General features: G+C 40.1%; 1 protein-coding gene across 6 annotated transcripts in view; it reads left to right on the forward strand.

The window, feature by feature from the left end:
- The window catches only part of KNTC1 (kinetochore associated 1), a 72,315-nt gene that overhangs the window by 12,964 nt on the left and 42,817 nt on the right, over positions 1 to 16,534 (forward strand). For 5 of the 6 annotated variants that reach the window (XM_065568129.1, XM_065568127.1, XM_065568130.1 and 2 more), the window contains 18 exons: positions 315 to 367; positions 646 to 758; positions 1,693 to 1,747; positions 2,235 to 2,333; positions 4,419 to 4,462; positions 4,562 to 4,627; positions 4,710 to 4,785; positions 5,954 to 6,079; positions 6,181 to 6,270; positions 7,569 to 7,634; positions 8,161 to 8,222; positions 9,197 to 9,308; positions 10,050 to 10,193; positions 10,435 to 10,491; positions 10,590 to 10,691; positions 12,257 to 12,373; positions 15,455 to 15,598; positions 15,828 to 15,926. In XM_065568129.1, the coding sequence (XP_065424201.1) occupies positions 315 to 367; positions 646 to 758; positions 1,693 to 1,747; positions 2,235 to 2,333; positions 4,419 to 4,462; positions 4,562 to 4,627; positions 4,710 to 4,785; positions 5,954 to 6,079; positions 6,181 to 6,270; positions 7,569 to 7,634; positions 8,161 to 8,222; positions 9,197 to 9,308; positions 10,050 to 10,193; positions 10,435 to 10,491; positions 10,590 to 10,691; positions 12,257 to 12,373; positions 15,455 to 15,598; positions 15,828 to 15,926 (1,625 nt within the window). The remainder of the gene's footprint in view (positions 1 to 314; positions 368 to 645; positions 759 to 1,692; positions 1,748 to 2,234; positions 2,334 to 4,418; positions 4,463 to 4,561; positions 4,628 to 4,709; positions 4,786 to 5,953; positions 6,080 to 6,180; positions 6,271 to 7,568; positions 7,635 to 8,160; positions 8,223 to 9,196; positions 9,309 to 10,049; positions 10,194 to 10,434; positions 10,492 to 10,589; positions 10,692 to 12,256; positions 12,374 to 15,454; positions 15,599 to 15,827; positions 15,927 to 16,534) is intronic. The other variant, XM_065568128.1, reaches the window with a different exon arrangement.

The raw sequence follows: 16,534 nt of genomic DNA on the forward strand, positions 1-16,534 counted from the left end.
ATTTGTCTCTAGCTGAGGAGTGAATGGGAGCATTGTTTAGTAATGTTATTGTTCTTCCTCCTGGGCTTACTCCTAAAAGCTGCTGAGCACTCTGGTTTGATTCCAACAAAGCAGTTCAGCAGATAAAAACTTAAATGCTTTCTGGATTGGGGCCTAACTGTGCCACTAGGATGACTGACTGTGTAAGATCCATTTTAAAAACTCTAAATAAATAAACTGCTTTGTAAATGGGTATTTCCTCAAAATATTTTCAATTCAAATAAGTTTTTCCCAGACACACACATAACTTCACATTTTGCTGTTTTCTTTCCTAGATGCAGTGCAATTTCAGGTCATAGACAATTTGTTGTTTGTCTTGGATAAGGAAGTAAGTATCATGTCACTGATCTGTCTGAAATTGCTTTTACAATGATTTTTTTACCTAATGATTTTAAAAAACTTTTATAAGGTAGAAAGATGCCTTTCCTTATAGAGGAGTTGATCTTGCAATGTGCTTTATTCTTTTGATAGAAACACTTCAAGACCTGGTACACTTATTTACTGTATTGTAAATATATTGGTATCCTCCTTTTTGGACCTGCCAATCTAATAAAATATGTCTTGATTATGTCAAGAAAGTGGATACCTGACTTTGTTTTCTTCTAGAACATTTTGAGCATGTGGGATGTTTATTCTCTTACCTTGACTTGGGATTGGCCTTCAGTTCATATTGAAGAATTTCTTCTAACTACAGAATCAGATTCTTCTTCAGTCATAAGGTAAATGAAGAATTAAAGTACCATCTTTAGACTATGAAGGGTCTATTACTGCAGGAACTGTCCAACCCTCATTTGACTTCCTGTAGGTCTTGGGGTAATCCCCAGTTGGCAAGGACAGGAACTAAAGCTGAGATTTAACCATCGGGGAGTCTAAGGATTGAACTGCATGGTATGACAGATCTCATTTTTGCTTCTCGCAGCATTCCACTGACCTTTTTCTAGCCCAGTAAAGCACAATACTGGACCTGCAGCCCAAGTATCCTTGACTTCCTTCCAGAGAGGGTAAAAATGAGGCCTCCTGCGTAGTGACTCTCCTTATTACTATTAAAGCAGTTTAGAACCCTCCCCCTAGAATTGCAAGCATCATTTTGGCCAAACTCAGCTGCTGGATTGAGCACTGGAGTATTGCTCTCAAGACTATGTGAAATACTGACATCCATAATAACTAGAATTTATATAGCATTTATCTTCAAAGTAGGAAAATAAGTGGTATTACATTTTGCAGGTGGAGAAATTGAGGCACAGAGTTTAGGTGAATTGCCTACAACTACAAAAGAAATTGGTAACAGAGCAGAGATTAGAACACAAGAATTCTAGCTCTTACCATTAGACCGTACTTGTCTTCCCAGTTTGTCACCACATGCATGGTTTCAAGCTTGGAAATTGAACTCCTATCTGTGGAAGCAGAAAAAGAACTGACAGAAAGGAACTGCAAGGAACTTGCTGTACCTAAACAAATAGTGAAACTCTGTTTTTCTCCGACATATCCTATGTATGGTAACATACTGTGTTACTCTAGGGCCATATACTGTAGTAGTACAATAGCTCAGTTTTCATAGAATACCTACATTTTGCAAATTGTTTCAGTATCTTTTTTATAAACTTCATAATTTAACATAAGATTGATTGTGTTTTTTTCCCCTCTTCTTTATAGACAAGGGATTGCCAGCCTTAAACTAATAACCTTGACAGTACCTGTTAACAAACAGGTACAAATCTCTTTTTTATCTATATTCTGTTTTATTTTGATTACACAGCAGTTGAAAAGCATGAAGATATGAGACGGCTGACTGTGCATGTAGTCAATAGTTGCCTTTTTCTCAGTGTTTGCTAATTTCACGCCAACCTTCTGTTTCAGTTATCTTAACTCCAATGCCTGTTCACATTGGGCAACTATTAGAAAGCAAAATAACTGTTGCTTTTTATACCAGTTTGGGGTTTCTTTAGTGCAGACATGCTTGTTTTTAAAAATATAATAAATATAGATGACATCTAAAACAATGTTCAACTTAAATTTTTGGCGTTCGTCCTCTGGGGGGGCTCCAAAAAGTGCTCTATAAATTTTCTACCTCATTCTATAGAAACATTCCAGAAAGAATCCTGCAAATAACTGTGGGGATTAATTTATTTCATCAGGCAGCACCAAATTTTATGAGTTCTACATTTACCTTTTTGTTTTTTTCCCTTATTTTATAGATGAGAAACCTCATGGTTTTTTCACTGCCTGCAATGCACCTGCTCTATTCTTTAGAAGTGTCTGTTGTTTCTTCACTCGTTCGAAGTGGAATCAGCACAGTATGTTTATATTTTTAAAAAAAGTTAATTAAGTGTTTTAATATGTATAACTTCTAAGCAGTTGCTATGTTTATTTCTTTTAGATTAGAGCCCCAAAAGTGGTAAAAACTATACATGCATATAAGAACAATTCCTTCCCCTGATGATCTTACAATCTAAATTTAAAAAAAAAATAATAATAATAATAATCCAAAGGACGGAGGAAAGAGATAAATTATACAAACAGTTATCAGGGTGGTGCTGAGCCCATGTCTTGTTAGTTTAATATTTTTATATTATTGGCAGCTGCCAATAAATCTTGTTGTTAGATTTATGGTTTGCGTGGCTTTGTTTTCTTAGCATAAACAATTTTTTTTTTTTAGGTGATGCTGCTGAGATAGGTTTTTATGCTAGATTTAATTGATGAGGTGACATCTTGACAAATGGGTTTTTGGAGGGATATTCCAAACACAATGGGCAGTTTGGGAGAAGGAGCTGAGAGATAGCCAAAGGGTTATCAAGGCTTGTGTCATTGGTAGAGTGGAGCGGGTATTGGGAAATGTGAGTGGATACCAAGACAGAGGTGTAGGTAGCTGTGCATTACTGCCCTCATTTTCAAGGTGCTAAATAAGTTCTAGATTGGCTGTTCAGCACAGTGCAGAGCTGGTGAAATGACTCAGGAGTGTAATATGTTTGAAGCACTTGGCAAGAAAGGTTATTTGGGCAATGGCATTTGGAGACAATAGAGGCTAATATCAAAGACCAAAGAAGAGGAGATGATGATAGTCAAGACAGTAGGTGGTCAGGACAGAAACTTTGGCTTTCTAGATGAAGAGGAAAGGTTGACTTTTAAAGATGTGAAGGAAGAAGTGACTGTCAAAGTTCAGGGCCACTCCACCTGTATGCCTCTCCATGGTCCCTTAGGGCCTCCACTTTAGACTCCTGGCTCTTGGGTAGACACCTGTGTGTGTCTCCCTCCTGACCGGGTTTTTTCCAGGCTGCACGGTTCCTGCCTACACTGTGATATTTCCAGCGAGCCAGACTGCCTACACAGGCCAGCATCTGTGCTTCACTTTTTTTCCCAGAGGCTATGAACAGCAATAATTACCAGCAGTCACAAGTGACCACACAGCTCTTTTGTAAGCAAGTACGTTTATTTTTAAGGTGAAAACATTACAGAGAAAACATTTAAAAATAATAAAGGAAACTAAACACTTGCTAAAAAGCTTATCAGAGATCACCCCATCCCCGACTCCAACCTCAGACTCTGGGAGATGTTAGTCCTTCAAAACCCACAACTGTTTTTTTCCCATTGTAATAAGTTCATAACTGTCTCAGATTCAGAACCAGAACAACCATGAATAGTTAGATTTTTTTTCTTTATACTGCTTGGGCCTTTGATCTTGGCCTCATGTAACAGGTGCACCACAGACAAAGCTCCACTGCTGGGGGCATATCTTGAAAAGGCTGGGTTTTTGTATAACCAGAGGTGGGCCATTTGCATTCACTTCCCCCTAGATATTTACCCGGAAATCCACTTTACATATATTGTCCCAAATGTCCATTCTTGTTAGGCATATTGTTCAGTATATTCCTTTTGATCATCCAGGCCTTGCATTCCATTTCCCCCAAAGAGGTTACATACAATCCTGGCCTAAAGTAACACAAACCATTAATTTAATACATTGGACCTCAAAAAATATTGAAACTTAATTCAATAATGCCTCCCAAGGATACTGCAGGAAATTGCCATATCTGTCAAGGTGCTATGGCCTGGATGTAGGAAAAGAAGGTGAGGGCGAAGTCAGAAATGAAACTACTGTTGAGGGTTTGAGTGTCAGAATGAAAGTGTCAACAGTAATTGAGATGGGATAATGGGGGGATTTTGGGTAGAAAGACGGAGTTCACTTTGGGCCATCTTAAGTTTTAGATGGTGGCAGCCATCCTGGACAAAATATTAGTGAGACCGCAATAGATGAGATATTGGATAAGAGAAGAGAAATATCTACATTCCAAATTAATAACGTCTTCATTATTGCTAGTTGCTTTGTACTGCTTGAGATTTATTTTTTTGTAACTTTAGTTTCTAATAATTGTCTACTGCAGGATACAATATATTTTTTGGAAGGAATTAATGAAAATCACCAAAAGTAAGTCATATATTTACGTTTAATTAGATTACTGTTATATGGAGATGTGCCCAATTATTTTATATCCATACACTATCATAATTCCATAATCACTTTCAGGTCCCCTGAAGGCCCGGTGTCTGTTTTAGTATTGAGAAGTTTAACAGAAGCCTTGCCAGAAAACAGGTATATTTTCTGCTTTGAAATTTTGCTTTCTCTTTAAGTAACTTTGATACGTTATCACGCTTTATTTAATTTCGCTCCCTAGATTAAGACGGTTACTTCACAAACACAAGTTTACTGAAGCTGAGAATTTTGCGATTCAGTTTGGACTGGATGTTGAGGTAAATGACTCATACTTGGCAATAAATTAAGAGATTAATTTGTGAGATTGAATTTATGAACCGAGTTTCTGTCTCTGTTAATTTCTTAATAGGATATAAAACATTCAAATTGTGAATTAGCTTTTAAAATAAACTGATTTAAGATTATTGTGTGAAAGAAGTAAATTTTCATGTGACGTAACTAATATACCTCTGAACCATTCTGCATAAAGTACTGTATGCCTTCTGATGGAGGTTACCCATATAAGCATCAGGGGGTGTAGCACTGTTTGAAGAGCAGCACTTAATGTATGTTGATTAACAATAATAAGACTGGTTGGCTTGAGTCATTGCATTATTATTAGAACTTCCTTGGGGTATTGGATCTAATCCTGCAGGGTCCCTCAATTCCTATTAGAGACCTCAGCACTTCCCAGGGGAAGCTCTCTTGGCCTTATTCTGAACCTGAACTATTTCTTTTATAGACAGACCCTTCTCGGTTGACAAAAAATCATGTTGGGGACAATGCTGCACTAGCTTTTTCTATGGCAATTCATGGGAATTTTGCCATTTGACTCGAATAGTGGCAGAAGCTGAACTGTAGCATTCGTCTTAGACACGAAATGCTAATTGTTTATGTGCACTAGAAAATTTGATTAATCATATTTTCTGAAATTGATCACGACAAAGATTAGAATTTATCAACAAATAATTTTACTTAGAAAGAGAGTGAGTTAATGGGTGATCAAGGATTAGCAGCATTTTTTGATTAGTTAACTTTATAGTTCTTCAATGATGAGTTAAAATAGCCATAGGCTCTTTTTTTAAAAAGAAAAAAGAATTTAATCTTTCCAGAGTCCTGAAGATAAATAGGAGTTTATAAAATTAACACAACTTTAGAAAACATATGGAAAAAGCCTAAAGGACTCTATCACCCACCTCGCACTCCCGCGCAAACAGTAAGCCAAAAAGTACCGCACTCCCGCACAAACATGTAGTTTAGTAAGCCAAAAAGTACCATGATAGTTAAATACTTAAATGAGGACATGCACCTTATTTGGACCTAGTTTCCTCCAGAATAATATTGTGATCTGACCATGTGATGACCTTTCAACTACAGAGAGAGATTATCTCTTTAAAGAAGTAGGATGCTAGTTTTAAAATTGTCTGCCTTTGTTTTTTAAAACAGCTTGTTTACAAAGTAAAAGCAAGTGCTATTTTAGAGAAATTGGCTTCATCTTCCATTGGGAGTTATGGTCAAACAGTTTGGTTAGACCTTGTGGATGAAGCTAAAGAAAATCTGCATAAAACACAGGTAAATGCTTTATATGTTGCATGACTCTTATTGTACGCATTCAACCAAGCTGAAAGGGAGCCGAGAATTAAGAATTTTAAACTGTTTCTTTAATCAAACAGGATAACCATTTTGTCGTGGATTACTGTATAAATGCTCCATGGCCAACGTATGAAACAACTCAGGAAATGTTAAACTACGCTAAAATCAGAGTAAGTTTTATATGAAATTGCTCATACCAGTACATTTCTGCTCCGTTTTCCCACTTGACTTGAATGACTGTCACTCCTACAAGGGATGTTGCAGCTCAACAAAGAATGATACTGTTTTGGAGGACTGGCCAAAAAATTATGCAAACTAAGGGCTAAGCAAAAGGAGAAATGCTGTTGAGTACACTTTGTTGTTGCTGCTCCACGCTAGGGTAAAGCCTATTTCCAGTTAATGCTGACTGTCAACAGCAAGCATGCCAGACACATTGCCTAACATGAAAATCATTTCTACTTGGAGATGTGGTGTGTGGGCTAGTTTTCTAGATGACTTTCCTTGTGCTCTTGAGTGTTGTGAAGGGATCCTTTTCCTCTTTCCCCTATGCAAAGAGCAGGACAGGGTTTCGTTTGCACATTGGACACCAGGATTTAGTCTTGGGAGCAGGCCTACCAAGCCCTTTGCATGGACTGAAAACTAAACATTTGAATTTTTCATTCTTTTCACATTCCAGACTTTCCTGCCTTATTTAAAAGAACTAGGTAGATGTATTATGGCCCTGATCCTGCAAACACTGCATACATATAGAGCCCTGCACAGATGTGTATCCGCATCCAATCCACAAAAATTATCTGCAGATATCCACTGATATCAGTGGATTTGCTGGGCTTTACACTGGGGGCTGGGCTTAGGCTCTGAGGCATCATTCTCCCTGCCACCCCTTTGCCGGAGCCCAGTCGGGGAGAGCCATATGGGCAGTTGTGGGGAGCCTGCGTGGAGTCATGGATCCTCCACCTGTCCTCGGCTGGACGGACAGCCTGGAGGCCGGGGACACAGCCGGGGGCTGCTCTCAGCCCACTCCCCCAACACACACACACACACCACGGGCAAATGGAGGGTTCACCGCAGCTCCCCAGCTGGCCTCCACGCTGTCCTGGGAGGAGGGAGACCTGTGGAGCAGCCCGGGGGCCACTCAGGCCCCCTGCCCAGGGGAGGTGGAGGGTCCGCTGCAGCTGCCCACCCAGCTCTTACCGTGACCCAGGTTGCAGCTCCGACCCGGGCCCCCGTGCGTATTCAGCAGAAATGGTCCACGGATATAAAGCGGATACCCACAGATTTGCGGGGCTCTACATACATGCAGAGATCCCCTGGAAAGACTGAGAACTTGCAGGATCAAGTCCTTGATTTATGAAGATACTAGTTTTTTGTTAGTGTTTACTTTAAAATTCTATAGTGCTGTGCAATATGTGATACATTATGCATCTACGGTATTGCCAACTATTGTGTGTTAATACATTCATTTCAGATCTTGAAGAGAGATGACAAAATGATTGCTTCCTTATCAGATGGGGTTCAAGTGTCCATAACAGAAGTAAGAGAACAAATAAAAATTGCCTTTATTTTAAAAATGGTTAACTTCCTTTAAACAGTTAAGCAATTTTTAAAATTGGATTAATGTCTATACGTCTTAAAAATTTAATCTAAAAATACTCTTAAAATATGAGAAGAGATCCTGATATTGATATTCCTTTCAGCATGAAATGTTTCCTCTTGCTATAGAAATGAATGCTTCTTAAGTACTCTAGAAACCAGAGAGATCAATCTGATGTTTGTGTCTTGAATTTTTAATATTGTTAAGGAGCTTTTAAACAACTATAAAATGTTTTTGTGTTTATTCAGCCATGTTGTAGCTAAGATGGTATTCTTACAGTGTACAGGAGGTGGAGTATAATAATATGTACTAAGTAAATTGTCCTGCTTGACTAATTGGTTAGAGATTTTGGAAACCACCTGTACCTATCATTTTTATATTGTTTTTTTCTTAACCATTTTAACATCACTCTCTGAATATCTAGAGTTTTCCCTTCAACTAAAATAACTCCTTTATTTCTGTACAGGTACTGAGAGCTCAAGCAAGGCTAACTACTTTCTATGGAGTCTTTGGACCAGAGAAATTCAGGTTTCCATTATTATTATTATTTTTTTTAATGTTGGGGCTTTCCACTTGGTGTGTCCTCCTTCACTTCTACTTTTACTCCCTTCCCCCCCCCCACCCCCAGAGCAGGTAGTGGGAAAGCGGCAGAGCTCCACTTCTGTACCTAACATGGCAGCTGAGCTAGCACAAAGGAGAGGGAAGTAACCTGGCTGCAGTAAGCTACTTCTGCCCCAGGAACATGGTGGGAGAAAGAAAGGAATTTTGACCATCAGTCATGGTTCCTTTACTCTGAGTCTCAATTTTTCCCCAGAGCTGCTCGTGGTGTTAGCCAAAGGCTCAATCTAGTACGTCAGGCTTTTTCCTTTTCCTTCTATGGTCTTGTTTTTTAATTTCCTATCTGCATAAGATGTCAGCCTGCTCTGCTGTTTGTCTGCTTGCTTGATTTATTTATTTATTACAAGCAAATTAAGCAGAGAGAAATGTGTATCTTCCTTATATGGGGGTCTAATTTTCCCTCTATGCCTGTATGCAACCATTAGGTTGGTGGTAGTTCTGCTACACACATAGGGGAAAATACACTCCAGTGCCTTTTTTTTTTTTTTTTTGGACATTAGTATTCATTCTTTCATTGGGCTCATGATATACCATCAAATAACTGCATTGTGCCTCCTTGCAAAACAAAATCTGAGGAGGCCGGAAGGGAGCACGTAAAGAAACCCTGGCCATTTGAACCAGAAGAGAAGTCAAGCCAAGCCTACGTGGTGAAAATATGTAACCTAGATTTTTCTGTTGCAGATGCTTTAGTTTAAGCATTATTTAGCAGAAAGTTGGTATTTGTGGATGTGTGCCATAAGAAGGATATGATTTTTCAAAATCTATATTCACTTTACCACTATCTCTGTTCTTTAAAAACATGTTGGAATGTGTGTATGTATGTGTAATATATCTTTTAAATACTGTACATGAAAGCCTAATCACTTTTCCTCATCATACTCTAGTGGAATTGCTTGGACTGAATTCTTGAATAATGAAGATATTTTCAAGAACATTCTTTTTCAGCTACAAGAAGGCAATCTCCCTTGTGCGCAATACCTCTGGCTTAGGCATCAGGTATGAAGTCTCAGGTGTTTTTTTAAATCTCTGTTGTTCTAGAAAGACCAGTATTAAACACCTCCTTAATAAGTAGAAAGTCTAAGAGGATCCCATCTTTGATGAGGCTGATTACATTATCCTATTTCCTTTGCATTCTGAACTTGTTACTGGTTAGACAAATTAATTTCTGTTGTAACATTACAGATAAGTCCTTTTGGGGGGGATGCCAAAGCCTTGAAAGATGACATTTTTGAGACTCTGTGAGGCTTGCCGTCTTGTGTTTACCTTCTCAGGAGCCATGGACCTTGCTCACTAACAGAATTTTTAAGGCTTGCTTAAGACTTGTTTGACTGCTGCCTTGAAAATGCTTTAAAAGCAGCTATGTGAATTGAGATGTAACAAATCCAAAATGGTGGCCACAAGCTATTGAATTTCCCATTGTCTTGCTGGAGAGAGCTAGAGATCCATAACTTTTTGGTTTTCTAAAGCAATGGCATTGTAAGCCCATTTCTGCTTCCACTGAAGTTTGCAGCAAGATTGTGTTCTATATATTGTGATAAATTCACTTCACTTAAGTTTTGTTTAACTTGACTACACTCTCTTTAACATGAGAATTTTTTCTTGATTTCATATCTGTGAATGTCCAAACCCTTCACTAATATAAAGAGCCATGTTAGAAAGAGAAGTATCTTTATCTGATATTATATAATATCATATACACTACACTAAAAACATAATTGTTTTGCTTTTATATCTTAGGCAGATTTTGAAAGCAGCTTTGATGTGAAAATGTTGGAGGACCTGCTTAACATAATCTGTACCACCATTCCTGTAAAAGAACTGTGTCTGTGGTTAAAAAATGTTGTGATTCCTTTTGTAAGGAGGGTTGTGCCAAAAGGACAGGTAAAACTATTAAAAGAAACATCCATGCAGATGACTTTTATATAAAATATTTTTTTCAGATTAAGGTACACTATTATATGTAAGCCTCTTGCAGAAATGGTATTTTTTATACTCAGAAAAGCCATTTCTTTAGTATTGTGACTTTCTGCAATTTGTTTAAAAAATATTAATAACATTACTTCATATTATTGTAAATGTTTTGCGTTAGCACACAACATTTTAATCACTTTTTGCATTTCAGAAAATATTAGCAAAATGGCTGGAACAAGGAGCTCGAAATCTTGAATTAACTGATAAGGTAAAGTACATTTATGCTGCAAAAACCTTGTATTTCTACATACGTTGTATTTCTACACTTGTACTGATAGTCTCACTAATTTCTAATATTTTGGCTAGGCAAATTGGCCAGAAAATGGACTTCAAATGGCAGAGGTGTTTTTTACAAGTAAAAATCCAGGTGAACTGGGACTGGCATCTTCCTGTCGTTGGATTCCCTTGGTAAGGAGTATAGTTAATTGATTACACTATGATATTAAATATTTACATTACTGGGACAGAGCTCTTAACATGTAGTCTTTTTATAATCTGATTGCTAAAACCCAGCATTAGCAATAAAATACATATTCTTTCGGTGAGGGAAGATTCATTTCAGGGGAATGAGGAATTAGGTTCCTATCTTCCTTTGTCTTATCTTTTAGCCATGTTAACAAATGTCCTTTTTGCTAGTCTTAAAGTATTTGCAGTTCTGAAATTGGAATGTGACATGTCTCTCCCTAGCCCAAAGGGGGGCAGGGGAGGGGGAATTACTTATAGCTTGTCAGAAAGTTCCTGACTGCTCTTCTCAACAAATCTTTTGTGAAATGCTGAACTCGTTTCAGTGATTATGCAAACCAAATAAATTATGGTAGCTCTATCAGACAGTTTGTTTACTGCTGTCTCTTCAGCAATCCAACATGATATGTTTTTGCAGTTTGTCACTTTTATTGTGTTGTGACAAATCATAACACTTAGCAGATGCCTGTATTCAGTTCAGTTAAGTTGAGAATCTCAACTCTTGCTATAAATCCCTATATATGAAGGTAGTAAATCTACTATAGTACAATTTTGTATAGCATCTGCAATATAACAATATTACAGAATGATTTATGGCTTTTAAAAAAGACACATTATCAGGAGGACAAACTTATTAGCAAGACACTAAAAGGCTACCGTATGGGGAGTGCCCACCAGTCAGGTTCAGGGTCCAACTCAGACACACAGATAATAATACAAAACGAAGATAGAACTCCCTTTGTTTCTTCTTCACTTCTTCTAGAGCCTTCTGGTTGCAGTGAAGAGGGGCAAAATGGTGTTTGCAACTCTACCTCTCACCAGCCTCAATTTTTTTTTTAAATCCTATTCCTACATGAATAATTCTGGTGTCTATTAGTCAGGTTTTCTTAGCAGCAGCATGAAATTGACAGGATTCTTGACAGTGTCACTACTGAATAGAAATGGTGAAACTAATTAGTCTTGTTTAACTTGTTGCTGTTTGCCAAAGTTCTGGACCATGGCAAAGGCAACGAACATGCCTATTTGTAGGGGCAGGAAAATGATACTGAATTGGCTTATGTTCAATTCACATTTGAAAGAGTATCTCCACAGAAGTAAGACCAGCAACTTAGTTGATTTTGTTTTGTTTTAATGACAGCTTAAATTCCACAGAAATAGGACTTCCCCACCTTCCCAGGCCACGGGAATGTAGGCACAAGTAGCTTTTTCAAATCTTGGATTAGTCCATGCAAATAAAAGTAATTTATGAAGGTTATAGTAATATGTATTCTATAGATACAGTAGCACCTGTAGATAGGGTGGGACAGAGGTGACAAGAAATAAAGTGCAAAACAAAGCAAACCAACTGCTCATTGTCTCTTCCCACTCCTGATATGTCCCATTTTCAGACTATGGGCTGACTTTTTTTAGTGTATGTTTTTTATGAAAACAATAGCAGTTCTGCAAAGTATGCAAACTTCAGACAATTATCGATTAAGCTCCTCAGGAAATTTTTCTCTATTATGTTTCAGAAGTGTGGTGATTGCGAAGAGGTACATCGGTTAAAAAAGCTTGTAAATGATTTACAAGAGTTGGAAGATCTCCACAAAAAGTACAAGTGCAAACTAGCGCTCTGTGATTTTGAGAAGGTAATATTGCAGGCATATTAAAAATAATCTGAGTACTGTCTATATGGTTGACACTTCATAAAAATCACTGGAACAGAATAGTTCTGTGGATTATTGAGCATAGTATTTCAAGCCAAGAACTACATAGTAATAGTCCCTGCTCTGACACCAACCTTTTGGTTTCATGTTCACTTAATGGCATATAGAGTACACTCAGCTAGCATGGGTATAAATACCAGTGTAGATGGTGAGGCTCTGCTTAGGTGAGTAGAGTACAAACATGCCAAACCTTTTTACAAGCCCAAACACTGCCTCCCACATCTACAGTGCTATTTTTAGCAGTCTAGAGTCCCGCAGCCTCCCTGCCCCCCCAGGACTTTTCATTGCTGCAGGTAACGACACACCAAAGTGTGGACACAGCTCACTTTTAACTGCAGCATTTGCCACCCTCCTGCATCAACGGGTGAGTGAACTTGATGGGGCCAGCAGTGAAAAGGAGATAGTCCCAGTAGCAAGGGAGGGAGACACTCCCCAAATGACAATAGGTAGTGCCTCCCCGTGGGAATCCCAGGCCTCGTCTACACTGGGGGGGGGGGGGAAATCGATCTAAGATATGCAACTTCAGCTACGAAAATAGCGTAGCTGAACTCGACGTATCTTAGATCGACTTAGAATTACTTCACGTCCTCGCGCTGTGGGATCGACGGCTGCGGCTCCTCTGTCGACTTTGCTTCCGCCTCTCGCTGAGCTGGAGTTCAGCAGTCGACAGGAGAGCGATTGGGGATCGATTTATCATGTCTACGCTACATGCGATAAATCGATCCCTGATGGATCGATCGCTACCTGCCGATCCGGCGGGTAGTGTAGACGTACCCTCTGGCACCCATTGGCCAGCTGGGGGAGAGAGGTGCTGATTGGCCAACATTTCCCAGAATTCAGCCCAGTTCAGGGGCCATGTGGAGCCTCTTTTGGCTCTGTGCCAGCAGCCCACTACCCACTCAAACTAGGAATAAGAACCCAGCCTGACAGATGCTGTGGGTCTAGCTGATCACCTATTTAGGGGGTCAGGAATGAGGTTTTTCCCATGTGCCAATTGGCAGAGGATCAAGGAGTATTTTGTTTTCCTCGCAGCACTTTCAAGCCACAGTGGGTTGAGTAGGAACACACTTAGTACCTGTAGCTGATCACTGCTGACTCACCGGTGCAGCGCCTCCTGCTGGTCAGTCCTGGAATTAGCTTATTCAGCTCGGGAGCACCCTCCTCTGGCCAGTTTCTCCCTGCCCTTACCTGCCACTCTGCAGTCCCTTTATCTCCACCACATATAGGCCCCATGTGCCTCCTGGACCACGGTGTCCCTTACCTTGGGGTGCTGCCCCTCACCCAGGGAACCCCACTCGCCTCAGTGACCCACTGCCAGTCCTCATCTAGCCCTTTACTCAGGGGCAAACTGCAGTCTGCAATGGCCACTCATCATTGGCTAGGGGTTGGACCTGCAGCCCCAGTACCTCCTTAAGCCTTCCTGTCAGGCCTCTGCCAGGGAGGTCGCCAGGCCTGAGCTCCCCAGCTCAGCCTGCCCCTTCCCCAGCACTGCTCTGTTGAAGGGACCCTGTGCTCCCAGGCAGCCCAGGCAGCCCAGTCAGTCAGTCAGTCAGTCAGTCCTTCCTTCCTTCCCCCCCCCCAAGGCTGGAGTGAGACTGCCTGTCTCCTAGCTCATAGCCCTTTTTATACCAGCCCTACCGGGCCTGGATTGGCTGCTACCTGCCTTCATCTGATTGGCTTCTCGGGCAGCCCTTTCCCAGAGCTGGTTTTAACCCCTTTCTCCCCGGAGTGGGGTGCTTGCCCTGCTACAGGACCTACCGGGTATTGGGGTGGAGTTGTTTGTTCATCACAACTTGCGTCGGGTTTCCAGTGCAGTTAAGAGAATACCGTGAACAGTTCCCAGAGGTAAAAGACTTGGGATTTTGGTACTGGGCCTTGGGATCAAGTGATAGGGTGAGACTTTGGCCTTTGTGGGCCAAGGTCAGACCTTGTGATCCTTGCAGGCCGAGGTCCTCACCCTGCTACATCCTCTGTCTCCCTTGTGGTGGGGAGGGTGATAAGACTTGGAGCTCAGACCTGGGGGTTGGCTGAGTAGAGTCTACCCTGTGTTATGGGCTATGTGGTAAGGAGCCCTGTAATCCCTGCACTGGAACCAATTAAATGCCTGGTATAAGAGAATTTGAGTGATAGGCAGGTAGCACCCCTCCATTTGTTAAAGTTGTGACCCCCTGCTTAATTCCATGCATGTGTCTGTCCTCATTTTGCCACTGTGTCCATATCAAGTAGCTACATGTACCCTCCATGCTGTTGCAAGTGTAGACAAGGCCTTTGACTTTGGGTGGATCATTTAATCTTGCTGTGCCTTACTTTCCCTATACATAAGAACTGCCATACTGGGTCAGACCAAAGGTCTAGCCCAGTATCCTGTCTTCAGATAGTGGCCCATGCTAGGTACTTCAGAGGGAATGAACAGAATAGGTAATCAAGTGATCCATCCTCTGTCGTCCATTCCCAGCTTCTGGGAAACCGAGGCTAGAGATCCCATCCCTGCCCATCCCAGTGAATAGCCATTGATGGACCTATCCTCCATGAATTTCTCTAGTTCTTTTTTGAACCCCGTTATAGCCTTGGCCTTCACAACATCCTCTGGCAGAGAGTTCCACAGGAATAATAATATTAAACCACCACAAAAGGGTGTCATGAAGTATGTTTATTGCATGGAAAGGCTTTCAAGATATAAACTGCTATATAAATGTGATTAGGCATGGTCCCTTCCCCTATTAGTTTACAGTTTCTGATAGTGTTTATTGGATGACAGTACAAGCTTGTAGTGGAGGAGAAATCAAACGTTTAGCTCAACACAAGAAGGCTTTGTGGAAGAAGTCTGTAGGGGGTTTGGTTTTCTTTGGGCTGGGCAATGAATGTTAGGGTCTGAAGTTTTTCCTTTGACTTCATTGGGCATTGGATAAGGCCCTTAGAGAAATGAAGGAAGAATGCTGTTCGCTGTGCTGTTCTAACATGCTGTGGAACTTGTGTTTCTGTAACTGTTTTTCTGCCCCCTAGGAGAATGCAAGTACAATAGTATTCCGCATGTTTGATAAAGTTTTGGCACCAGAGCTCATTCCATCCATTTTGGAGAAGTTTGTAAAGCCATACATACATGAACATAATCTACAACAGGATGAACTTCTCTTACAGTATATAAAGGTATCCATTTTCCCTCCCTTTTTAAAGGGACGTTATTTTAGGCAAGAAATCAAGGATGATTGTTTGCTATTTACTCTTACAATTTAGGACCAGCTTCTGATATCCTTACTCCAGTGTACAATCCAATTGATTTGAATGATAAAATCTGTTCCTTAGTGTTTAAATTATCGAATGCTCCTGCCATAATTCTGAATGTTTAATATTAAACTTTATTTATCAAAATACTCAGGACTTGCTAGAACGCTGTCGTACACGATCTACATCAGTGTTTGAAACTGCCTGGGAGGCAAAGGCAATAGCTGTCATTGGCTGCATATCTGATACAGATGTAAGTACATTTATTTAATGTACAAGTGGATCTTACGCTTGTTTGTTGTGTTACGAATGAAAAAATTATGTTTGTATTCAAGAATAGAATACATTGTGTGGTAGGAGTAAGGGATGGGCCAAATACTGTCCTGCATTTCAGCCAATCCTAGGAGGATTCTTTGCTTGATCTAGTGCCTTTTACCTTTCCCTTTACTTAAGGCTGTTTTGTTTCTGCTTTCCAGCTATCGTGGGTAGTTGTGCAAGTGGCCTTCTGCAAGGTGCAGAGCACCCTCAATTTTCATGATTTTGGGGTGGGAGGGGGAATCACAGTGGTGCCATTTTGGAGAGAGGCCAGCGTGGTTGTGCATTTCATTATCATTGAGCCACCAGGATTACCTCTGTCGTCACCATGGCTTTGTAGTTGTGGGTTTATCTTTTAGAAGAGTTGTTTCATTATCAGCAGTTCTTTTTTTCTCGTAGAATACTATGTTAAGGTACATATAAATATTTGGAAGCATTGCAAGAGCAACTTCCTGAGTCTTTTAGTCATTTAATAACAATTAGACCTACCTTCAAGAACTTTATACAACCTTGTAGCACATCTTGCATGATTTAATATTTTATTTA

Source organism: Chrysemys picta, chromosome 15, assembly GCF_011386835.1.
Source record: "Chrysemys picta bellii isolate R12L10 chromosome 15, ASM1138683v2, whole genome shotgun sequence".
NCBI lineage: Eukaryota > Metazoa > Chordata > Testudines > Emydidae > Chrysemys > Chrysemys picta.